At 34.4% G+C, this 26783-nt stretch overlaps 1 protein-coding gene across 1 annotated transcript in view; it reads right to left on the bottom strand.

The window, feature by feature from the left end:
* Positions 1-341: 341 nt before the first annotated feature.
* LOC129221059 (bone morphogenetic protein 3-like) overlaps positions 342-26783 on the bottom strand; it is a 47906-nt gene continuing 21464 nt past the window's right edge. Inside the window, exons 2-6 of the mRNA XM_054855497.1 lie at positions 25444-25713; positions 18359-18534; positions 10834-11047; positions 3390-3604; positions 342-533 (exon numbers count right to left, since the gene is read on the bottom strand). Coding sequence (XP_054711472.1) covers positions 342-533; positions 3390-3604; positions 10834-11047; positions 18359-18534; positions 25444-25713 — 1067 coding nt within the window. The remainder of the gene's footprint in view (positions 534-3389; positions 3605-10833; positions 11048-18358; positions 18535-25443; positions 25714-26783) is intronic.

The raw sequence follows: 26783 nt of genomic DNA, 5'->3' as shown, positions 1-26783 counted from the left end.
AATCATCGGATTCCTGCTGTTAAATGTTTATTTCATCAGTTTTGCAGAATTTCACATACATTCATCGCTCATCGGTCGACCAAAACTTCTCACATATTTCCATTGTTGTGAAAACGCGAGGGTGATGCAATTTTTTTTACCAGCACTGTACTTTATAAGAGTAAAAGCAAAAAAAAGCAAGAGAAAAACTTGCCAAAATAGTATTCAAATTTTTGAAAGCAATTTGCATTGTAGCGACACTTGGAGACTTCTTGAACCGAAAAGATGAAGATCACGTGTTTTCTTTCTCAATAAAATCAATTTACAACAAAAGTTTTAAGTACACGTAATGAAGCAAGTCTTTAACGACACGAACAGTTTTCAACACTCATGTTTGGATAACTTTTCAGGACGATGTTCCTATTGTCGTCGTAAAAGAGGAGCGAGACGGGCGACAGTGACTGTGGCACACAACAGAGCCCCGGCACGTCTTTCTGCAATCCCAGAGAAATCACCAGGTTTTGAAAGACGGCGTGATTTGAGGGATGGAGACTCTGGAAAAAAGGAAGAAAAAGCAGGTAAATTTGGGCAGTTTGCATAAGATTGAATTTAAAAAATTGTATAGATTAAAGAGGTTCGGGACACATTTTGAAAAAAACTTTTATTAAACAGTTTAGAGTTTTGAAATTTTTTGCACTGATTCAATATCTATTTAATAAACAAAATCATAACATAAAAATTTTTAAAAAAATTTTCATTTAAATTTAATTTGTTAAAACAAAAATTGGGTTGCTTTAAATTGCGAAAACTCAAAATATTCTTGGTCAGTTTTCAAATTTTTTTCAAAAAATTATGCACAAATATCTAAGCTTTAATTTTTACTCGGTGATTTCCAAAATATTTATTCAATTAAAAAAAATGAAGAAAAATTTCGAAAAATTCGAAGATACTTTTAAAAAAAAAATCCTATTTTTTGCAAAAACGTTGTTTTTTTTTTTTTTTTCAAATTCGCCGAATAAAAACAAAAGTAAACTGCTTGAAAAAGATATATTCCAAATTTCATTACTTTATCTTTATCAGTTCTTGACTTATAAGAGTTTGAGTGCAAAAAATAGGGGAAAATTGCATCATGGAGAAAAACACGTTTAAAGTTCTAACGTTAAATATAATACTAAGCAAATGTAGGTAAGCAAAAATAATTATATCTTTCATTCTAATTAAGATAGAAACAAGATTCCAACGTCCTTTTAAGCAGAAAAGAAATTTTTTTTTTTCAAATGCTAAACAAATTGCAAAAATTGACGATTTTTGTGTCTTGGACCCCCTTAAACCAATGGTGCCCGAACTACACCGTTAAGAAATCAGGAAACTTTTACGGTAAATATTACTGTGAAATGGAGTGTTTACAGTACAGAAAAAAATTACAGTAAATTGTACCGAAAAAAATAAATGACTGATACATCACGTGGCTTGCAGTGCAAAGCGCATGGTGGTCAGCAGAGCCGCCTGCCAATATGAAGGTCCCGAGTTCGAACATGCTGTATCGCTTTTTGCGTTTTTTAACTCTCGATTATTCTACCGGAAAATTTTACAGTAAATTAGGATTTACCGTAAAAGTTACTGGCAACATAAATGCCAGTAACTTTTAACATAAAATTTCAGTATTTTTTCAAACAGTGTATGACCTGCGAAACTGATCCGTGTGGTGCGTTGTTTTGTATAATGTTATAAATCGTAAAGACGATTAATGACAACAATAAAATTTGGAGTTAAATATTCCGAAACAAGGCTTTTGAAAAACAGGCGTATTTAATAAAAGAAGTATCAAGTAATGATGATAAAAATACAGTCAATAGTACTATTTTTAGTCACTGAAATATGTAGAATAAGCAAAAAATCATGGACCTGGAAAATACATTTTTTCCCAACATTTAATTCTTAGTTATTTTTTTAAACTGTCTGCTTTTTAAATCAAAATGTTTCATCGTGTGACGTCACAAGTGATGAAAGCCATCTTGAATCAAGCGCGTGGTTGTCTTTTTTGGCAAAATATCGCCTTTGAATGATTTTTTTCATCGCGAGGATTTATTAGCGGAACGAAAATTGTTAGTTAAATGAAATATTCATTTAGTGAAGTTTGTCAGTGTCCTGAAACTTTATTCAGGTAACCCTAGCGATTTGCTTACTTGTGACGTCAGCAGCGAAAATTAAAACAATGGCTGACTGTCGTTTAAGATTATTTTTTTAAGACAAAAAATAAGTCAAAATTAAGAAAAAAGTTACTTACCCCATGTTTTTGACATGTAAAAAATATTTGTGAAAAATGGGAAACAACCCAATTGTTGAATTTTTATTTTCTTTCCTTTTTCATATTTTCCCATGTTATGAAGAAAAATTTTAATTAATTATAAAATTTTATATGAGTTCTGGCCCTTTTAATATGAGATAAGGCCCTCGGAAAGAAGAAAAATTGGGCACCACTTGATTAAACTATACATTTTAGAGAATACGACAATGAAAAATATTCAACTGAAAGTTGTTAAATTTAGGATCCTATAGAGACATTCCACCATCACCTGCGAGAGAGTCAGACTCTATAATTTCATCAACATTTTGTTATAGAAATTAATGTTTTGATTAAGAAGTAAGCACATTTTTTAACCTTTAAATTTCATACAAGGATACTCCTGACATAATTATATTTTTGCTATTTTTTTTTTAATTTAAAATTTGATTTATTTTCAAGTATCATGTGTGGGACATCTAATGTCAACCTCTTGTAGTTTGCTGTTTGAAATAGCATGTATTTTAGCTCTAATAATACAGCAACAACGAAACAAATATTAGTTTTTGAAAGCTACGGTTGCAATTTCAATGGAACATATCTCATTTGTTGAAAAATAATTAATTATTAAAACCGTTGAAAAAAAATATGTATAGGGCGATATTCCACGAAAAAGCTGACATTTTGTCGCCGACGTGACAGCTCCTGTAATCCATAAAAAGTAATAATTTTAAAAAGTAATCAATTTTTTTGCTCAAAATATACAGATACCTTTGGGATTTCCTAAACAAAATTTTGTTCATTATCTTTTTAAATCATTATTTTTTAAGAAATATATGAAATATATGAGTTGTTACGTGCGGAACAAAATTACCGTTTTTCGTGGAATTGTCGTATACCAGGAAAAAATCGGTACCATTCCACTGCGGATTGACGTCATAACCCCTCCCTCAAATCGTCTCCGGTTGCAGAAGTTTTATGCGGAGACGGTTTGAGGGAGTAGTCATGACGATATGACGTAAACCCAAAGCGGACTGCTGCCGATTTTTTACTAGAAAAAAAACTTTAATCTCTTACATCCCTTTGCTTCTCACTGCCTCATATGTACAATATCTGGTGCACATACCTTTCTCAATGGATGCTCACATACGCCAGAACAATACGAGGCGTCAAATGTCTTTGGTGAAATAATCCAATCACCCCATCCAATTTCTGAAAAATTCACAACCATCTTCCGTTTTTGGCAAATGAACGGGTCGTCTTCAATGGCATCTTCTTCATCCTCTTCAGCGTCTCCTTGTTCGTCTTGACCTGCCTTCATGCTGTTTGACCTCCACCACCCTAACAATGAAAGGAAAATTAAACACAGAATTTCGTAAGCAAGAAAAAAATAAAATACGATAGTCATAAATAACTCAGCGATAAATTTCGCATTTAAATTGTCCGAATTATTAATATTGGCAACGCTAGTGCTTGAAAAATACCGAAAACAAAAACTATTAGCACTTCAAATGAACAAGCATTCGCTGCAATCTTTATGACTAATAGCTGCTAAAAGAGGCTAACGCAGGAGCCTGTCCAATGAGACACCTGCCTTTTACGGACAAATGTTTTACCGCTTTCGCTAATTTCTTAAATGATCGCAATGTGGCGTGCGGGTCATTCCATGTCAAGTGATCCAAAGTTTTTTCCCTCACCTTTTTGCATTTCTTTGAAATTTCGCTCATCAATTGTATCCTTCGAGTTCATCAAAAGTCCAAATTTTTAGGTTTTTATCTCTTTTATTTTTTTTATTTAAGAGACTTTGATTTCTCGAAAACCCTCTTTTTTTCATGGATGCTTGAACATAAAATGGACGATAACTCAGCACTACCCTCAGTTATCATATTTTCAATTTGAAAACTCGTTTGGTCGATTCAGTATTTGTTTAAGTAAATTTCAATACAGCTTCAAGTACGTTTGTTGTTCGAGAAAAATACCAAAATAAGTGAAATAAAGCCAGTGGATAACTGAGGGCATGCAACGTCTATGTTTCTCCTGTGATTAAAAACAATTTTTGAAAAACCACGTTTCTTTTTTGAGTAACTTACTATTATTTGTAGTGTTTGTTTATCTCCTGTAACAACTATTTATATTTTACTGTTTCATTTTCTTATTGGAGAATGTGGTTCATCGATGGAAACTCAATGGTCCACCCATATCAACTGGTTCCCCTGAATAGATCACATGCTAAAATATTTCTTTTTACTTTTTATTCTTTATTGAATATCTCTACATAGTATAAAATGAAGTCCCCAAGAAGCGTCTGTGTGTTTGAACTCGCAAAACTCGAGAGCTACCCGGCCGATTTCGCTGAAATTTCCACAGTTTGTTCCTTTAAGTCCTGAGAAGGTTTGCAGAACAGTTCGAAAACAACTCCATGAATAGTTCTTTTTTATTCCAATTTACTTCCAATATTCACATAAATTCCCGAATATGGGGGTGAAAAATTACTCGCAAATAGTAATATTACATATCGTTAGAAAGGGTAGAATTTTCCGCGTTCTACCCAATTTGTTTCAATGCTCTGATTTTATTATGGCGGGAGTTATTTGCGTTTTTAGCTCGAATTTTTTTAGGCTTAGCAGAAATTTAGGCACTTCTTTCTTTATTAAACAAATCAATAAAAAGTGAAGGAATTTTCCCACAGCTTCCTTTTTGACGCCTTTGGAAAAAGCGACGTTTTTTACTCCAGATCTAACTCGACCTATGGTCGAAAAAATAAGCTTTTATCTCGAAAGGAAAACAAGCCTTTTTAAATCAAGTTTAAGAAATCTCGATTCCATTCAAATTGTGAACCATTTTCTTTCGCATTTAAATTCCTTGAACTTATTTTATTTTGTGTTTCCATGGTTACGCATTTTAAATCCATCTTTCTGGATTTAATTTCTTAAAAGTATTTTAATATTGTCGTCATTGTTTGGAAAAGAAATCATGATGTTTTTTTAATTTATTTTTTACGCCTGATTGTTGAATATACGTCACTTGACACAATTTTTATTTTCAAGGTGGACCGGGTAAAGCTGGGCAACGCAGCTAGTAGTTAATATAAAAGTGAATAATTTCATAAGGAAGAAATACACTGAGTAATTATTCCTATCGTCAAAATAAATTTTGAGTCTGAACTACTGCCTGAAAAAGGTCAAAAATGTTATGTGGTTCATTGACGGCAACCTTCCCCTAATAATGAACGATCGTTTAGTTCCATTGAATCACACAAAAGTTATGAGCTCCAACAAAAAAAAAAGGAATCAAATGTACCCAGTATCCCCTAACATATAATGTTTGTAGGTATTTTGTTGTTTAATATTAAAAATGTTAAATTATACTATCTATCTATATATATAAAAATGAATGTTTGTCTGTATGTCATCCATGAACTCAAAAACTACCCGGCAGATTTGGCTGAAACTTTCACCGTTTGTTATTTTTGGTACTGGGAATGTTTATAGACCAGTTCGAAAAAAATCCGATCGATAGTTCCTTTTTTATTCCAATTTAAGTCGCAATCCATTGGACAAATATGAATAAAATGATCGGCTGCAGAAATTAATTCGCGTGAAAGATCTCATTGATGAGAAGTTAGCTGTTGCCATTTTTCTTGAGTTTGAACAAATAAATTCTTTCTTTATTGTTTTATGGCTTTTCATGCAACGGGGGGGATTGGAAAATTTTTCTATTTGATATTTTTAGCGACTGATTGATCTTGCAAACTGCGTGAGTACAAAATTTGAGTATAGTCACGGCTTCACTTGATACCTGGACCGATTATTATGAAAATTGCTATATATATATAGATATATATATATATATATATTTTTCCACGGAGAAGGTGCATAATATGCTCATTGAAGCCACTCGCCACCAGGTGGCACTGCAGAGTAGCAACTTCTGCCCCGTTCAACCGATTGTCATGAAAATCAGTATAATGATGTATTTTTTTGTTGGCGTAGCAACGCGCGTCGGGTACAGCTAGTCTCTTATATAATTAAAAACTGAGCGTATCTATGTATCTATGTATGTTCAAGCTTCTTCTCCCGAACGACAGTGAACTGACCATCGAACCAGGTATCGATGGATTCGTAATCTTCCCGTCTTCATGTTTGGCTATTTAACATAATCCTCCGATAATAATTAGCGGATACAATTAAAAACTATTAATTATGACTCTTAGATTTCAAAATAAAATCCATATTTTTCGAAGACTTTCCTCCATTCCAATTATTATTCAGTGCTTCATCTCAACTTTCCGTAACAATGATTTTATTGAAATTTGTAGCTTGTAGCGTGAAGAAAATCGTTAAATGAAAGATTTGTTGCCATTTTTTCCCTCCAATATAAACAAAAATAAAACAAAAAAAATGTTTTGAGGCTTTTCCTGCAATCGGGGGTTTTTAAAATGTTTACTTTTTGGGTATTTTTCCGCAATCTGCCGCAAAATTTTACTGATTTCTTTCTTTTTTTTTTTTTTGGTCAAGCCTGATTGTTGAACACGCGTTACTAGACATAACTATTATTTTCGAGGTGCACCGTGCAAAGCCGGGCGACACAGCTAGTAGAAGTATACTTTATGTACCGTTTGCCCCTTTAACCATTTGGAAAATTTTGAAATGACTGACCTATAAATACTTTTTCTTTTCTTTTTCAACATTCTGCTATTTACAGTAACGATGTTCAATCGTGTGCAATATTTTTAATAGAAATGCGTGTTTTTAAGAACATTTAATCTAACAAAACAATTGTCATCCAATGCCCTTTTTCATCGCACTTGGCTACGAAGTTCACTTTGGCACTTGCAAAGTTAAAAAATAAAAAAATAAAATAACGAAACGAATAGTTAAAACATGTTCTGATCACTTTTTACTTTAGAAATCTCAATCAAAAGGATATTTAACTAGTATGTTGTGGCCATCACGAAACTTTCTTCTATATTTTTCTTTCTTTTTTTTTTTTTTTTCTGATCCCTCCACATGCTTGACGAGGAAGCAATATTCCCAACAAAAACAAAATGACACATGCAAAAACTTGACGACTATCCCAATGTCTGAATTATTGCTAAAGCAAAGCAAAGAGCGAAAATTGAAAGTTATTTTAAAAGCCTTGCTTGAATTAATTACAAATATTTTATTTGTTAACAACATAAGATGGCAACAGTTAAAAATTTTAAATCATTGGGATAGTATTTCCGATCATTTCCATACAATTAAAATCACGAGAAATACGCAGACGACAATCTATTACGATTTATCTTTCTTATTGTTGCATTAATAAAAATATTTTTATTCGCAAAAAAAAAAAAAAAATCAACACCTCTTGGAGCGATCGGCGTCAAAATAGAACCAAAGCCTGTTTACATATGGATTCACATATATTCCAAATTTCAACCAGAACGTAGCATTACTTCTTGAGATAGGGCACTCAAAATGGAAAAAAAGAACGGGTGATTGCGCTACCTCCTTTTTAGCTGTTGACACAAAAATAAAATCAGTTCTTATACCCACTAAGGGCTACTTGCCGATAAATTTTTCTTTCATTCCGTTCATTATTTCTTGAGATACAGCAGTCACAATTGACGACAAAAAACGTTCTATAGCTCAACCCCCGTTTGAGTTATTGACACCAAAATTGAATCAGCACCTGTTCCTGTTAATACCAACATATGGACCAAATTTTGTTTGATTCCGCCAGTAACTTCCTGAGGAATAGCAAGCACGCGTAACTCGAAAAACGTCCCATTGCTCCACCCCCCTTGGAGGAATTCGCGCCAAAAACTAATGGGCACAAGTTCACATAGGGGCACATATGTGTACTAAATTTCGTTCGATTTCATGCGGTAGTTTTTGTTGTAGAGCGGCCACAAAAAACTGGTCACACACAGACGTGACACACATACATACACACACACACACACACACACACACACATACATACACACACACAGACAGACAGACATTTTCCAAAAATGGTCGAAATGGACTCAGCACACCTCAAAACGTTCGAATCCGTCAAAATTCGAAATTCGAAAATTTGCACGAATCCAATACTTTCTTCTATATATTAGATATAGAAGAAAGTAAAAAATGGGACTTACAGAACTGGTTTCTTAACTCGGCTGTCATCTCATTATTTCCCTCTCGTATGACAGGGGGACTTTTTAAATCCTTTTAAACATTCAGTATTCGTTTTCTTGAAGGAAAAAATCTCTTAACTGATCATTAAATGATCATTAAAGTTCGTTTAATGATGCTAAATCGATAGTCGATCACACTTTAACATTTTAAAGCAACCGGTTCATTCTTTTACGGAGGTGGAAAACGGATATGTCGGTAAAGGGAAAATTTCTTAAATGTTCTTTTAACAGTTGAAAAATAAACATCCAGAAAAGCTAAACCAAGAATTTACTTACAGAGATGTATGGGGGAGGATGATTCATAATACTACAGAACTTCAAGTGCTTAATCATTTTCAACGCATTTAAAGTTGTTTCTGATGCTGCGAAAGTAAAACAGGCTTTAATAGTGTGTTTAATATTTCTTTTACAGGATTAGGTACATGACTGCTATTTAGGGGATAAGGGGGGGGACCTGTATTTAAAAAACATTATTTTGAGAAATGCAATATGAATATAGATTTGTGCTTGCATTTAATTTTTAGTTTATTCATAATTTATTTTTTGCTACAATATGTTTTTTGCTGCAATATGCTTTGAGTATGTATCCAGGAAAGTTTTGAAATGACAGTCCTGATTAGGTGTATATGTAAGTACAAAATACATAATAACTGACTTTAAAAAAAAAAAAAAAAAAAAAAAAAAAAAACTAGTTTTTTAAGAATAACAAAATTCAAAATGGAAACAAATTGATATAAGCACCAAACGGTTTCTTTGTACTCTTTTTTAAGTAATCAGTTTTTTTTAAACGTAGAAACGAGTGCATATACGAATAAACACAATTTTTTAAATATTAAACTATTGTATCCAATATGACATCTGTGATCGTTTCTTACGACATTAGATGATTATTTTTTGATGTTTGCCCTATGTGCCATAGTACGGCTTCTAAAATTTCCTGGTTTTATTTTATTTTATTTATTTATTTACTTTTATTTTATTTTTTTATTTTATTTTTTTGCTATAATTTGTTTTGAATAAGTATTCTGGAATTTTTTGAAATGGTGGTTATGATTACGTGCATGTGTAAAAACGTAATAAATGACTTGAAAGTGCAGTTATTTTTTAAAGAATACAAAACTTAAATTAAAAAGAAATTGATATAAGCACCTCACGTTTTCTTTGTTAACCTATTAAGAAGCCAGTGCATGTACGAATAAACACAATTATTTCAACTTTTGACTGTTGTATTTAATATATTGCTCTTGTGCACATTTCTTACGACAAAGATAATTATCTTTTGATGTGTGCCTTATGCGTCATCGCAATCTAGCGAATTTTTGCTATCCTACGCAGAAAAGTGGAGGTTGGCCTTTTTGGTCTACAAGGCCTTATTTAGCACATCCACCTTAGTTTAGGAACCCGTACACGTTGCGTTATAAGGCCCATTGTCATCACAATGAACTCTAGAATTTTGTACTGGATAGATCTTTTTTGTTCTTATATAACTTTAAAAAATGTTCAAAAAGTTTAAAAATGTATTAAAGTAAATTATGTAAATAAAATCATGAATAATTATTCGTATAGAAAATTATAGCTTTGTAATAACTATTTTAAAAAATGTTATCACTTTTTACTTCCTTTTACGAAGTAAAGGAAGTATTGTATTCGCGAAAATATTTTGACCCAAAAATCGGCCTTAATTTCCATTTTGCTCGCCCCCGAATGAATGTTAAGTTTTTTTTCAACCCGACCACACGTGGATATATGCCTAAGAACGTATAGACACTCGAAATATCCATTTTGACGATCCCCGAATCAATTACAACGAGTTTTCTCGTGACGTCTGTATGTACGTATGTATGTGCGTATGCGCGTATGTATCTCGCATAACTCAAAAACGGTATATCCTAGAAAGTTGAAATTCGGTACGTAGACTCCTAGTGGGGCCTAGTTGTGCACCTCTCTTTTTGGTTGCGTTTGGATGTTCCTAAGGGGGTCTTTTACACCTTTTTGGTGGGAAATCATTGTTAACATCAATGCAAACTCAAGTGGCGTTATAATTTGGCGACATATCGCCAAGCTTTTGGTCGCCAAGTTTTTTCGCCAACATAGCGACAAATTTGATTTTTTTTCTTTTGTTTTTTTAATTTGGTTTTAATTTGGCCACTACTGGTGATATTTAGAGAGTTAACCATTGAATCACATTAAAATGTCCAATATTGGGAAAATTAATCTGTATAAAACTTTTTTTGCTTCAGTTCGCAACAAACTTGGGGCAAAAATATTTAAAGTGTGTCTTTGCTTACTCCCAGGCATAACTATTATCATTAAATTGGCGTAAAAGGAAGTCACGTGATGCACACATCAGCTCGTTTGCTAAATAATTATTTAGCTACTTGAGCAGTTATAACTTCTTTACCTTTGCCCCAGGCGTATGGCAAGCGCCTGTCTTTCCTTCTTCTCCGACGTCGTCTTTTTTTATGCTTGTTCATCTCCGACTTTGACACTTTTCTCGCTTCTGGTCGAGGAATCATAGATGAGTCCAGAGATTTGTATTTCATCCTGGCTTGCACTTCCACAAGAGATCCGTCCACGCCCTCTGAAGGATAATCTGGCAACTCATTATCCAAAACCTGAGATAAATACGAAAAATAATATAATTACGTTGAAGCGTCAGGGGTGCTCCCCCTCCCCCAAAGTCAATGGTGCAAATCCCCCCTCCCAAAAACAAATTCTCAACCGTCTCCCCCCCCTCCCCTTTTTGTCAGTTCTCTTATTTTATTTCATTTATTTTTTTATTATTTTTTATTTGTTTATTTATTTATAATTGTTATTATTATTTTATTAGAAAAGTTCTGTGCTACGCCAATGAAATACACACACACAAACTAAATAAACAATTGAAATAAAATATAAATAGAATAAAATAAAATAAATTATTTTAATTAAAAATAAGTCAATTTAAAAAAAAATAGAAAATCCCCCCCCAAAAATTTTGATGGCGCAACTTGTGCCATAATCCCCCCTGTGGGCACCCCTGTCTAGCGTCAACGCGGATTAGTTTGCTGAGGACGACAATACAATGGTCTGCCCTCTTTTTTCTAATGGAAAGGCTAAGGTGAAATAAAAGTTGTGCTTGATATACGTTGTTTACTATTGGTTGCTAATTCAGCTATTGCATAAGACCTTTCCTGATTGAGTATACTGTAGCATCGGTGATCAAAATAGTTCATGTGATTTAACAGTGGCGTATCTAGCATGGGTGACACCCGGGACGGTAAATTGTGGTGTCACCCCCTCCCCCTACAGACGCATAAAGGAAAAAAAATATTTAACATTGAAACTTGAAATTCATGCAAATTTTCAGAAACAACTAGATTTGTTTTTACGAAATTTTAAGTGATACAAAAAATAAATAAAAATGGGAGGTCCGTGGGGTTTGTCCACCGGAAATTTTTTTCATTTATAGTCTTAAAAATGCATTTTAGCTTCATATTTTTCAAAAACATGCAATTCTACTTAGTGCGTCACCCCCCAGACGGGTGACTCCCGGGGCGGGCGGTCCCCCCCCTTCCCCCTGCGTATTGACGCCACTGGATTTAACACCACTGGATTGCTTTCTACGCGCTTATTTGAAATCACAGGTCTACGTCAATAAGAGAGATATTGAGGGAGGAAATTTTACTGCATCAACGAAATTCAGCCCGCTTAATGCAAAGTGATCATGGGGTAGTTCGACAAAAGAGTGTATATGTGCCAGCAGATCCATGGAGATCATTTGCCCAAAGTGCTATTCCTTACACAACCCTATTCTATATAGGAGAAAGTGAGACAAAGTGAAATAAACAAATTGGAAATTTGTTTTGAAAATTACGGTACACAAAGAACGAACAATATATTTTACAATAAAACCTGCACTGAATCATTATTTTTTTCTTTTTGGCAGTAAATTTGTACCTCCAAAAAAAAGTTGAAATTTTCACTTCGTTTTTTCATGGAACAAAATTAACATTTTTTTTTCCAATGAAATACTTTTCTATTTGATTATTAAAGATATTTTTGATCAAATAAATGAGTAAATAAAAGAGTGAATCTATAAAAGAGAAGAAAATAAAACAATAAACTAATTAATTAATCAATATATGAGAAGAAGTACGAGAATAAAGAAGCGAATGAATAAGAAAATTAATGAATCAATTAACTAATAAGGAAATTTTAAATGAAGTAATGCAAATGGAATAATTAATAAATGAATACGTAAGTGATTTGATAAAAGATTAAGTGAGTAAATGAAGTAATGCAAATGGAATAATTAATAAATGAATACGTAAGTGATTTGATAAAAGATTAAGTGAGTAAATGAAGTAATGCAAATGGAATAATTAATAAATGAATACGTAAGTGATTTGATAAAAGATTAAGTGAGTAAATGAAGTAATGCAAATGGAATAATTAATAAATGAATACGTAAGTGATTTGATAAAAGATTAAGTGAGTAAATGAAGTAATGCAAATGGAATAATTAATAAATGAATACGTAAGTGATTTGATAAAAGATTAAGTGAGTAAATGAAGTAATGCAAATGGAATAATTAATAAATGAATACGTAAGTGATTTGATAAAAGATTAAGTGAGTAAATGAAATAAGTTAGCTCACTTTGACCCATCCACTTTCCCCCCGCATGCACTTGACTAACTGTACAAAGCACTTAAAATACAAATTAATTAAAAATGAAATAAATAAATGCTGCACTGAATATTAGTTGATTTTCGTTGATTTTTAAAGCGTTAATAACAATAACTTTATAGGTTAATAATGACAGGAGTAATTTTTTACTTACAACAAAAATTTCCAATATGAGTATTAATTTTTGAAAATTCCCTTTGTTATCATATTCTTTGATTTACGGAGGTTACTTTTTCTTGTATGGAGTAGACTACGAGTGTTACTATGTAGCTAAAATATTACTAGGCAGGTAGCTCTAAAGGCAGAGTAAATATTTCACCATTTCACTTTGCCGTGCAATTTCACTTTGCCCTACATTCCCCAACTTAAGGTTTTAAGAGAGAAAAAAGCGTGAAAAGAAGCTTTTCATTTTAAATTGAAATCTTGTGTAAATGCTCAAATATCGATTTAAAAATATATTCGTTTAACAGTTTATAATGTCAACTTGGTTTGATCGTATTTAGAGGCAGGTTTTCTATTGGATTTAAAGAATTAGTAACGCATAAATCGACCACTTATTTTATCAAAAACCTAGTAAAGAAATAGACTCAAAAGTTTATTCAACCAGCAATATAAAAAATAAAAAACAGTAAGTTGAGTATTTTATTACTTAATTTTTTTTTTTTAACAATAAAACTGGGAATATGTATTTTCCAAAATTTCTATGGGATATACTGCGGTGGGGAGATAAACGGCAGTATCTGCAGAAATGAATTTTCAAGATATTTGAAGAAACATGTTTTGGATTCAGTTCCAATAATAGGGAAATGCTGGAATTAGACAACTTTTTCAGGCCTTTTTTCACTTATTCTAATAATAGGGAAATGTTGGAATTAGATAATTTTTTTCGGGCTTTTTTTTTAGCGGAAACCTAATAAGCAAGCTAGTGCAATAAAGTTAACGAGCACTAGATAACAAAAATGCAAATAAATGAAAAATTTGCAGGTGCTGCCTTTATCTGTCCACGGCACACTGTTAAAAATTCAGGAAGATTTTCTAGTAATTGTTACTGTAGAATGGCGAACTTACAGCATCGCTGATTTTTACGGTAATTTATACCGGAGAAATAAGCGATCCCAGCTCCAATTAGTTGCTGTGGCCTACCGAGGAAACCGTAACATTTTGCAGTAACATTCGATTTTTACGGTAATAGTTACTGGCAACATGGATACCAGTAACAATTACCGTAAATTTTCCGGAAAATTTTTAACAGTGCAGTATATACAGGGCGTAACAGTACTAGTCCAGTCAATAGATACATTTTACCTTGCAAAAAATGGGGTCAAAGATTTTATTTTTTTAATTTGCACATATTGGTGCCGACATGGAAAAACCAAGTTATCCAACACGAAAGACCCCGGGAGAACTTTTGGGGGCCGAAAAACCACAAAAATTTATGACTTTTTTTGTTTTTTCCAAAATATCTCCGAAACGGTTCAACTTAGAAAAAAGTTTTAACTGTAAAGTTTAAAGAACATAAAATTTCCTACAACTTTTGTATTTACAACTTTTTTGTAGCACAAATAACAAGCTTGCTATAGCTCTTTGAAAATAGGCAGTTTTCCTCCACTCCGAAAAAAAAAAGCTTTCACACTGAAAGCAAGGCGTCATAATTATTAGAACTTCAATAGAAACTTTAGTTTCAGCGAGTTTATCGACAGTTAGAGTAATTTGAGTTTCTTGCTCACCCCCCCCCCCCCCCGCCGGACACAGTAGCAGTTCTGGCTGACAGATTAGTCCCCGCACTCCAAAAACAAACGATGTATTATGAAACTGGAATACATATATACACGTTCATTTAAAGCACATACGACGATGCAATAATAATTTTAAAAAAAACCTTCCCCACTGCTCACGAACTAACTTTTCTGATCTGCAGAGGTAGTCTTCATCAGACTCCAATAATAGATGATATATTGTTGTTTGTAACTGAATTACACAATATACACATTCATTTGAGGGATATAATTCGTACATTCTAGTCTAATTATTGCAAACAAAGATGCGATTTTTAAATATTAATGTGAAGGAATGAATATTAGGCAGCTAATAAGCAAACAATCAACACAGTCATGCATCCTATGCTCTGATACAATAATGATAATAAACCCTCCCCCACCGCTCATGAACTAATATTTCTAGTCTGACAGAGGTAGTCTTCAGTCAGACTCCAATAACATATGATTTATATTGCAGTTTGTAATTGAATTATAAAATCTTCTCATTCATTTAAAGCACATAATTCGTACCATCTATTCTATTACAAGCGAAAATGCAATATTCGAATATAAATGTGAATGAATAAATATTAGGGTGATAATAAGCAAACAATAGACATAAAAATGAATAAATAAAGGTACAATAGTAATACGTAATGAACACTTTGAAAAAATTCTGCAGAAACTGACTTTTTGAGGCATGAAAAACCCAAAAGAATTACCTTACAAAATGAAAATCCAACTGTAGAAGATTAATACATACATCTAAATTACAGAGAGATTCATTCGACCTTAAAGCAAATAGAGAAATAACAACAAAATACGCTGTTTATCTTCTTCGAAGCCGTTTTGAAGGTCCAGGTTCTCCCAGTTCAGAATCTGTAGGGAGTAGAAAGAAGCAGTGGTCCTTTAATTGTTCATCTTGTTGCGGTAATTCCAAAAGCTCCTGGAACAAATTATCTTCTTCAGCAGTCTCATCCAAAGATGAAATTTCTGCAACATTTTCACAATTTGTGCCACTGCACTGTTTGCACGTGCTGGAGCATTTTAAACCTGCCTTGTGACAAGAACAGGCTCCAGTACAATTTTTCTTGCAGGTACAAGGTACCATCTTCAAAAGATTCTGAGTAACTGAATCTCTTTTCGTGTCAACATGCATTAGACCTTGCGTCCTGCGTTCCCAACCCCATTTCTCTGGATCAATTATGTTGCCCAACCAACTTTGAATTTGGTGGTAGAACCGATATGAGTGATAACGTCCAGCATGCCCCCCCCCCCCCGCACGTTGGACGTAGCTCTGCAAGATTTATCTTAGCCCTGTATACTAGTTTTATAAAAAGATTAAATTGCAAAGTATCCAAAGATAGGTTCAAATACTTTACGTCACCTGTGTATAATATTTTCAAAATGTTTTCTCCAGCTGCAGCTATGGCATCATGATGACTGATTGCGTCTATAAATACTTCAATAGCTTCCTTAATTTTAGGAGGGTTTTTTTTTTTTTTTTTTGACTATTTTGTACAATTTAATTTTGCCTTGGCCAAAGATTGCCGAAGTCGTATCACACCCACTAGACGCATGGATGAAAAGAATATTACTGGGGTTAAAATTAAAAGATTTAGTGGGGGAAAAAACAAATCACAAGCATTCCCTCTTCCAGGTTTTAAAAAGAACAAGTTGCTGAAAGGCTGTCCTAAAGCTGTCATCAGTCCTCTCGCTCACTATAGCAACCTTTTCAATTTCTTTTGCCTTTGAAAGAGCAGTAAGTGAGTGAGTCGGCATCATCTTGAGCCTGCCTGACTTCAATACCACACTCTTCGAAATATGTCTCAAGAAGTAGAATAAGACAATTCTTTTTGTTATAATTTGCTAGAAATCTTTCTTGAGGAATTTAGTTAACATGTTAGGTTCAACCATTACTTCAAGGGAAGAGATTGATTGCTCATTGATATAGCGTTTGTGACAGGCAGTGTGAATTGCCACTTCTTTTAAGAACTTCAAAAAATGCTGATGTTCTTAATTTTGCCGTTTTGCGCTGCATCTTTGAAGATTTTCTGTTCCCTTCTCCTTCACAATCTTTATTTCGCATTCATGCAAACTGATTTCAAAAAAAATAATGATAATAATAAAAAATAAAAAAAACACCTTGGTCAGGCGTAATCACTTCTAGGAAAAAAATTGTAATTCAGAACACACAAATTGATAAAACATACTCTCGCGCAAACCCTGAAGTGACCAAAATGAGTAGCTATTGAGTCGATTCATCTCATTTGGAGAAAAAAAGGGGGGGATGGAATGGGGGTGTTTTGTTTAAACTAAAGAGAACGGAGGCATTTACCCTCAGCTGTGAAAAACAAATGATTTCCAAGGTCAGACTGCCGGCGTTTCTCCTTTTTTTCTCCGTTATCCGATGCGCTTTCACGCACTTCGCTGAAGGGGTTCTGAAAAAGTGTGACTTTCAAGAAGCTGTAACTCGCTTGCTTTTCACGCTACAAAAATGTTGTAATGACAAAAGTTGAAGGAAATTTAATCCTCTTTAACATTTGCATTGGAAGTTTTTTTGTAATTTTAACCATTTTTGAGATATTTTGAAAATACTACAAAAAGTCACAAATTTTTGGGGGTTTTCGGCCCCCAAAAGTTCTCCCGAGGTCTTTCGTGTTGGATAACTTGGTTTTTTCATATTGGCACTAGTATACACAAATTTAAAAAATAAAATCTTTGACCCCATTTTTTGTAAGGCAAGCCCGTTTTTTTCTACCTATTGACTGGACTATACAGCGTTTACAGACTTTCAGTGCAGATAGAGTACACCTAGACGGTAGGAAATCAGGTAGCAATGCATGGTCGAAACTCTTTCCTGATGCGATAGTGACGAGACAAAGCACAAGCAGGACACAAATTATAGGAGAAAACATGTTTATTATTTTAATACAGAAAAAATACTGGTTAAGTTTTGGTCTGGTGTACACAATCGATGTTGTTACGTAAACCGAAGCATCAGATGACGGTGCATGCGCACACGCGGTTTTTGTTGCCGCCCTCGCTTTGACGTTCGATCTTCAATCGCCGGAGATCTGAGGCATGCATCATTAATTTTGAACACCTACTTTGATGACGATCGTTGGCTCCTTCATGTTCCTTTTTCTTAGTTTTTTGCTGCACTAAGGATGATAATGAACATGTTTTCTTCTCTTATTCGTGTCTTGTCTTTCGGGTGATTTGTGTCGTCACTACCGCGCCAGGAACGCGTTTCCGACCATGCATTGCTATGTGGTTTCCCATCGTCTAGGTGTACTCTATCTGCCCTGAAAGTCTGTAAACGCTGTACTGATACACCCTCTATATATATATATATATATATATATCAGTAACGTTATTAGCTGGGCCATGTTTGTCAAAGCGATTTCATACGCATCAAAGTAGTCTAAGTGAGATTAGACTGAACACAATGCTACATTTTTCGCATAATTTTAAATCTGAAATAGAGCATAATTACCTCTCGTTTTAGCCTTTGCCCTGCAGTATCTACTTTCCTGTCTAACTCTCCAATATTTAGATGATCATCATCTTCCGAGAAGAGGACCAAAAAGGGTTGTGAAATCACATCGCCAGTGTCTGTGTTGTCACGGCTTCTTATTGCCACGCCCACTAAATGGTGTTGCTCGGCTTCTCCTGGAAAAATAAGAGAATGTTTTGAAACTGTGTTGTGTCAGTTGTTGCTTAGACTCTGATCTGATCGGATTTTAAAATGAACTGAAATCTATAAAAACCAAAGAGAGTTTGAATGTCGTGTGGACCTTGAAGCTTCGTTTGAGCATTCACGATAGCTAATTGTTTTCACTTGACCGTCCTTGATGTTTGGTTCCTTTTTCAACCCCCACCGTCCTCTGCAAGCGCGACTCCTCCCGGTAGCCGCTTCTCCTGGTCGGTGGCGTCCATGTTCTACATACACGCACGCTCATACACATACACACACACCTACGAGCATACACACATACACACCCGCCAACGTACATACACACAGGTCTACGCACACAGACAAGCCTACACATACACATACACAACTACGCACACGTAAACGTCCAAGAGGAGAGGCAGGCTTGGGGGGGGGGCAGGAGCCGTTTCTAGAAACAAGTGAGTAGGGTAGTAACCAATGAGTAGGGTCCTGTCGCAACTCGTGATTGCGAAACACATAATTTGAATTCAAAATTTTAGAATTCAAATTAATTATGAAATTAAACAGATTTTTTTTTATGTAGCTCAAGGACGAAGATTGAATTTCCGCATGTCCATTGGGTACATGTCATGACATTGCGTCTCCATTTGAAAAATAATTAATAAAAATCGGAGTCACGGGGCTGAGCAATAGAAGCTATTCTTTTATTAAACAACATAATCTTATAGTGTTAAATTTGATTATGTTAAATTGATAAATCTAACTGTATTAACTGAAACTTAATTCACTTTGTTTTAATATATCTTCAGCTTTAAAAGTTTATGTTATTTAATAAAAACGTAGCTTCTGTCGGCCAGTCCTGCAACGGCCATTAATTAATTACTTTTTTGAAACATTCTTTTCTCTTTTCGAACTTCTATGATCCATAATTGATTACTCCATGTTTCTAAAAAGGGTCGACTTCCATATGTATTAGCCGACAGAATCTATGCTTTTATCGAAGAACATAAGCTTATGATGTTGAAGGTATAGTGAAACATCAAATCGAATTAAGTTTCAACTAATTGGTGCAGTAGATTTACCAATTGAGGCAGTGAGAAGCAAAGGAATGTAAGTGGTAAAATTGAAAATTTGGATATAACCGGTACAAATGGTAGGGGAACCTCTCCTCTATCTTTGGGCTGGAGATAGTAGTAGTAGCCCTGGTAGGTTCTGTTATACAGCATGATTTAAAAAAAAATTCGATGAAATTCTACCTAGGCTGTTATCTTAGAACGCATTTTACTCAAAACTTGAAAATGTCCACTTACATCCCTTTGCTTCTCACTTTCTCAATTCAACTTTCTCAGCTTGCACATTATAAGCTTACGTTATTCAATAAAAGCATATCTTCTGTCGGCCAATCCAGTGACTAACCCTCTTTTTATTTAAAACTAGTGGTACCCGCACGGCTTCGCCCGTAATAGAAAAATTAAAGGTCTTTTGGTTCGCCTGTATTTACAAATATTGTATGGTGAATTTTCTCGCCAATTGGCTTGTACCGACGTTACAGTTCCACGTTATGATAATTTTGTATCTCGCCAATTGGCTTGTGCCCATGTTACGGTTCCACGTTATGATAATTTCGTAATTTATGATAGTTTTTTTTTCTTAAAATTGGAATAAAAAAAGAATCACATCGAATTTTCGAAAAATCGCTTCGAGGTGCACACCCCCATGCTACATACTAACTTTGTGCCAAATTTCATGAAAATCGGCCGAATGGTTTAGGCGCTATGCGCGTCACAGACATCCTACAGACATCCTACGGACATCCTACAGATATCCAGACATCCAGACATCCTCCGGACAGAGAGACTTTCAGCTTTATTATTAGTAAAGAAAACTCATTCTTCCGGTTGGTTTCAACCACCAACCTTTCGGTTAACAGCCGAACGCGCTGGCCGATCACACAGACATCGTTACAGCTAAATTGATAAAAAAATAAATATAAGCGAAGCTCTGTGCACGCGCTTTAAAGGTAGCAGGGGAAACTAACTCTTTTATGTAGTTTTTTTACCAATTTACTGTGACCATCAGCGTCCCAAAAGAAGTATAACTCAAAAACTAGGTAAATAGTTTCATAGTTTAATGAGTCAGTGCTCGATGTGTTTCATGGAAACAGCTGAATTTCCTGCCTTGCACGGCAACTTTTGTTACGTAGTGAATATGACCTTTCGATCAATGAATGCGTCAGCTACGAATCTGGCAGAATTTTTGAAATAACTCCCTGTTGATACATTTTTACAGTTCATAAGATTAGAACGAGATTTATCTCATATACACACTTAGACGTAAAAATGTGCTTGCCAAGAAAGAGTTGTCAGGACAAAACCATTAGAGCTAGTTCAAAGACGCTTACTGTTCTCGGGTCGACGACGGTCCACGACTTGCTGAGGATGTACTTAAGCTATGGAAGGCAAATCACACAGTTAAGAAGAAATGAAAGAGAGGGGCAGAGATCAACAGTGAGCACTCGAAGATTAATTGACACTGACAGAGTATCCTTCCTTTATAACGATTGATTGTATTGAGACAAATCAAAAGTTTGCTTCTATGCTTGCTCTTGACCATTCTTGGAATAATCACAGCACGTGCTTTTCATTTAAGTTGATGGATTCCACGGCACTGCGGAAAAATTGCTTCTGAGACCATTCCCACTGATTCTTAGCTAAAATGACCTCTTGAATTCAAATATGACCCGTGTTTTCTTCCGTCGTTTACCGTTTTCTGGAGAAAACGTTTATAGTAATTTTACTCATCTTACAAAAAATTTTACTTTTAAAGAGCAAGATAATTTTAAAAAATCTAATAAACATTTAAAATATTGTATAACCTGTTAATCAGAACTGTATAAGAAATTGGTGGAAAAGTTTAACACAAAAGTGAAAGATTGATTTTTTATTTGAGTATTTTGTATTAAATTACCGCCCTAAGCCAGGGCTAAGGCAGAAATACTTAAATACACCGCCAGCTCAGTTATTCCATCCGAGGACTGCAGTTTCGTGCTTTTTAGCACTCATTAGCCCGGAATAGGAATCACATGAGCTGGAGGCGTAAAACCTCTTAAGGGAGCCAAGAGAGCCAAACAAACTGGTAGCTAATGCAGAATTAACAAACCAGATGAGCGACCGCAGCAATGGTGCGGTTCAACTCAAAGATTGATGGCAAAGCATGGTATTTTGTAACAGACAACTAAACGAAATACCATAGACTACAAAATACCGTGCTTTGCCATCAATCTTTGAGTTGAACCGCACCATTGCTGCGATCTCTCATCTGGTGTGCTAATTCCACATTAGCTACCAGTTTGTTTGGCTCGCTTGGCTCCCTTAAGAGGATTTCCGCCTCCAGCTCACGAGATTCCTATTCCGGGCTGATGAGTGCTAAAAAGCACGAAACTGCAGTCCTCGGATGGAATAACTGAGCTGGCGGTGTATTTAAATATTTCATTTGAGTAGTTCATTGTTGAAGTGGTCCCTCCATTAATGAGATTCTGAATAATAGCCACCTAAGGTTGCCACTGGCTACCAAAGTCACAAAAAATGGTAGCCACTTTTGACTTTTGTTGTTGTCTTGTGCCAGTTAGGCTGGCAATTTGGGGTGCATTGCTTCACTTTTCCAACTGAACCGCAATTTGGTGTGAAGTCCGATTTCAACAGTACACACATGCCATAAGGACCCATTTACAGGTTAGGCAATCATTCACAGCATAACAACACATTCACACAAGGGAAGGACAAGGGCAGGAGAGAGAAAGTGCATCCATGCCCAAGCCGGGATTCGAACCTGGGACCACTTCATCGCAGTCAGCCTCTTCTGACCACTAGACAAGGCGAGCAGTGCTTTTGACTTTTGGTAGCAATTTTTTAAAAATGTATATATTCACCGCAAAAAATAAATAACCTTAAGGGAATTTGCTTCAAATTATGTTGCCAAGATGAAGTCGACTGATGATGGTCTCCACTTTTGGCGACTAAGACTTTATTTTTTGGTAGCCAGTTTCAAAGAAATGGTAGCCCGTTGACGAATGACGGCCGCTAATCTAGAGCTTTAACTCCTTGTAAATGATTTTCTCATGCCTTATTATACAAAGCTCTTTGGAAATTTTTCATTGCGAAAAAATAACACAAGTGTTCAGCTTGTATTAATCATTACATATATGACATATATGAAAAGTGCTTTGCTTCTTTTTTATGGTAAAAGATATAACTAAATGTGATACCATTTAACAAGAAAACACTTATTTTAAAAGAATGGGAAAATGCCACTTTTACTAGGAACGAAACATTTATCAATCTCATGAAAAGAAAAACTCGAAAAACATACCAAAATGAGTTAACGTATAGAACTTATTATAAGAGCTATGAAACCAAAAAAAAAATACAGTAGTGACTTTTATTTTCATAATTTTTATTAATTAAAATTATGATTGTTTTCTAGGACAAAAATTTTTTGATTAAAACTAAGCTTCAAAATAAAATGAGGGCTTTTACAATAAATTTGAAAAATTTAATGTTTGTAAAGAGTTTAAAGTTTTTGTAAAGTGAATGAATTGAAATTTTATTAAGAATATGTTTCCCTAATCCGCTAGGTTCATTTGAACTTGTGCTGTTTCAAAAAGTAAATAAAGTATCTATATGAGTTCGGAATATTTTTTTTTTTCTGCTTTTGATCACAGAATGATAAGAAAAATTCAATGCATTATCTGAAAGTTGTTCCAGTTGTTCCCAAGTTGTACCAAGACATGAGCAAATCATTTACAAGGAGTTAAAGCCCTAGACTAGCGGCCGTCAGTCGCCAACGGGCTACCATTTCTTTGAAAATGGCTACCAAAAAATAAAGTCTTAGTCGCCTAAAGTGGAGACCATCATCAGTCGACTTCATCTTGGCAACATAATTTGAAGCAAATTCCCTTAAGGTTATTTATTTTATTAATTAGCTGGGCATGAAATTTAGCAGTTATAAACACGAATTAATCAAATTTTAAAAATAATGGATGTAAGCATACATTTTCTATGGTGTTGTAGAGATCCGTGGAAGGAAAAAAAATCCTGTACTGAAGACCTAGAAATAAATTTGAAGTTTTTAAAAGTTTGAATTGAAGAAAGAAGAAGAAAGGTTGTTGAAAGTTTTATTTGAAGTTTGCCAAATTATTTAACCACTCATTTCTCTAACCAAATTTTGAGATCGGAATTAGTGCTGTCAATCTTAAAAGCAAAAGATATTGTGAAAAAACTTTCACATAAAATGAGACGCCCTCATTTTTCTTGATACATGATCAACAGTTGTCTGCAAAGCTGAAATTCGAAAAAAATGTTTGGGGGAACTTATTTTGCAGTTTGAAGGGACTCACAAAAAGAGAGGGTTTGAAACCAATTTACGATACATTTGCACCATTTTCATAATAAAAGCCAAAATATTTGGGGAGACGGTGTCCCCCAAGTTCCCTCCAACTACAGCACTGGTTTTCTGGCATTAAAAAATCCATTCCGTATAATGAGTTAAAGCGGCGTATTATGTATCATATTTATCACTATATTGAATATTAACACTGCATCTCATTAATTTTATATCTTTGGATCAAAATTAGAAATATAAGTCCCTTTTGAAGTTTGAAAAATAATCAGGTTTTGCTTTGCTTATTTTTGCGTCTCAGGATAAGCCAAGGGCGCCAATATGCAAAATTTTAGAGGGGGGTTCAAAAATTTTCCCCATGGTTTATCAGAATATTTTCCCCACGGAAACCGATTTCAGTACAGATTAGAGATATTAAAATTTGACATTTTTAATAACTTATTCATTAATAGTTAAAAACAAAATTTTATACATTTTTGCAAAGAAATAAAAAGCCCTAAAAACAAGGAAGTTCTCATTTCTCTGGGGGGGGGGGGGGGGTTCAAAAAATTTCCCCATGGTTTATCAGAATATTTTCCCCACGGAAACCGATTTCAGTACAGATTTGAGATATTAAAATCTGACATTTTTAATATCTTGTTCATTAATAGTTAAAAAACAAAATTTTATACATTTTTGCAAAGAAATAAAAACAAGGAAGTTCTCATTTCTAGGGGGGGGGGTCAAAAATTTCCCCATGGTTTATCAGAATATTTTCCCCACGGAAACCGATTTTAGTACAGATTTGAGATATTAAAATTTGACATTTTTAGTAATTTATTCATTAATAGTTAAAAACAAAATTTTATACATTTTTGCAAAGAAATAAAAAGCCCTAAAAACAAGGAAGTTCTCATTTCTCTGGGGGGGGGGGGTTCAAAAAATTTCCCCATGGTTTATCAGAATATTTTCCCCACGGAAACCGATTTCAGTACAGATTTGAGATATTAAAATCTGACATTTTTAATAACTTATTCATTAATAGTTAAAAAACAAAATTTTATACATTTTTGCAAAGAAATAAAAAGCCCTAAAAACAAGGAAGTTCTCATTTCTAGGGGGTGGTCAAAAATTTCCCCCATGGTTTATCAGAATATTTTCCCCACGGAAACCGATTTCAGTACAGATTTGAGATATTAAAATTTGACATTTTTAATAACTTATTCATTAATAGTTAAAAAACAAGATTTTATGCATTTTTGCAAAAAAATAAAAAGCCATAAAAACAAGGAAGTTCTCATTTCTAGGGGGGGGGGGCTTGAACCCCCACTTGCCCCTTTATATGGGCATTCTTGGTATAAGCCTTGCATTTTGATTCAGAATAGCCAAGAATGCCTCATAATTCGAAATCAAATGCGATAGCAGTTACTAATATTACTCAACGAGAACGATTTTGGCTGATATCCAGACTGCGTAATCTGCCCCAACTGTGCAAACACGATCGCGCCGATTCTGTTCGAGAGATTCACCTTCCAGACAGGCGATGATGCTGTCGGTGAGGTCCAGGGTTTGCCATCCCCCCGTATGCATCCTCGATAAGGGAATCGTCTCGATCTTGGGCCTCAGGGGGCGAGTGAGATCCAGGATGTCCACTTCCATCGTCAGCTTCTTCTGATCCAATCGCTGCTTCTGCCTGACTGGGTGTTTGGACTGCAGGTGGAGGTCGACCCGTTCGACGTATTCTGTGGGATGCACTCCCGTCAGATTGAACACCAAAATGTCGTCGTTTCCTAACCTTCCTGAAAGAAAACACATACGTTTTAGGTATGAGTAAATTTAAAACAAATTCTGACATATTTCTGTACATCAAACCCGGACTAGCGTCAGTCACCTTATCACTACTCTGCGGGAGAGAGTAAAAACGTTTGACTAGTGCACACAAAAGTTGAAACTCGCGTTCTTATAACACTGGTAAAAAAAATGAAAAAAAAAAAACTGTAAAGAAGTGGTCAACTTAGACAGGTGGTCAACTTACAAAGGATTTGCTATATGATTCTCAGTCAAATTTCGTGCATATTGAAGGTCAACATCGACAGGTAATCAACTTACAAAGGATTTGCTATATGATTCTCAGTCAAATTTCGTGCATATTGAAGGTCAACATCGACAGGTAATCAACTTACAAGGGTGGTCAACTTCACAGGTTTTACTGTATTGCCTTATAAAGCATTGCATTTAGGTAAACTATGTCATAAAGAACCACCTGTTGACAATAACTCAGTTTTTATACATGCATAAAAAAAGTGCAGGTACGACTTCTCTTCTTGGCACGACTTCTCTTTATAAAAAATCAGAATTTTTGATTAAATAAAAACAAAGGATCAAACAAAAGTCCTATTTTCTAATCCTTTCGTGCAAACACCAAAATACTAAAATAAAGCATTCTATTATTTAAGAATAGAGGTGTAATTTATTAATTATTTAATGAAGCAAACAAAAAAAAACTTTTTTTTTTCTTTTTTTTTCTTTCAGTAAAAATTGTGCCTAATAGCAGATACTTTTTATGCTCTCCAAACCCAGCTATTCCAAATTCAGACCCATTTCATTAAGACCCAAATGAAAGGGGAAATCATTTCAATTCACTTTATGACATTGTGTTCAATTTATCGCATAGTAACTACAAAAAATTCTGCAACGACCTAATCAGCTACTTAAAAAAATTCACATTTAAAATTAACTGAGATTGTTGCACATTTGTACCTAATACACAACATATTTCGCAGTTTTCAAAATTTTTCATGTTGTTTGTATTTCTTGATTTCAATGTCCTTTTACAATTTTCAATCACTAATTGCCTTCCTAAAAAATC

Source organism: Uloborus diversus, chromosome 4 (assembly GCF_026930045.1).
Source record: "Uloborus diversus isolate 005 chromosome 4, Udiv.v.3.1, whole genome shotgun sequence".
NCBI classification, from domain to species: domain Eukaryota; kingdom Metazoa; phylum Arthropoda; class Arachnida; order Araneae; family Uloboridae; genus Uloborus; species Uloborus diversus.
Note: the sequence above shows the minus strand (reverse complement) of the source record. Positions and strands in the feature narration are given on the sequence as shown.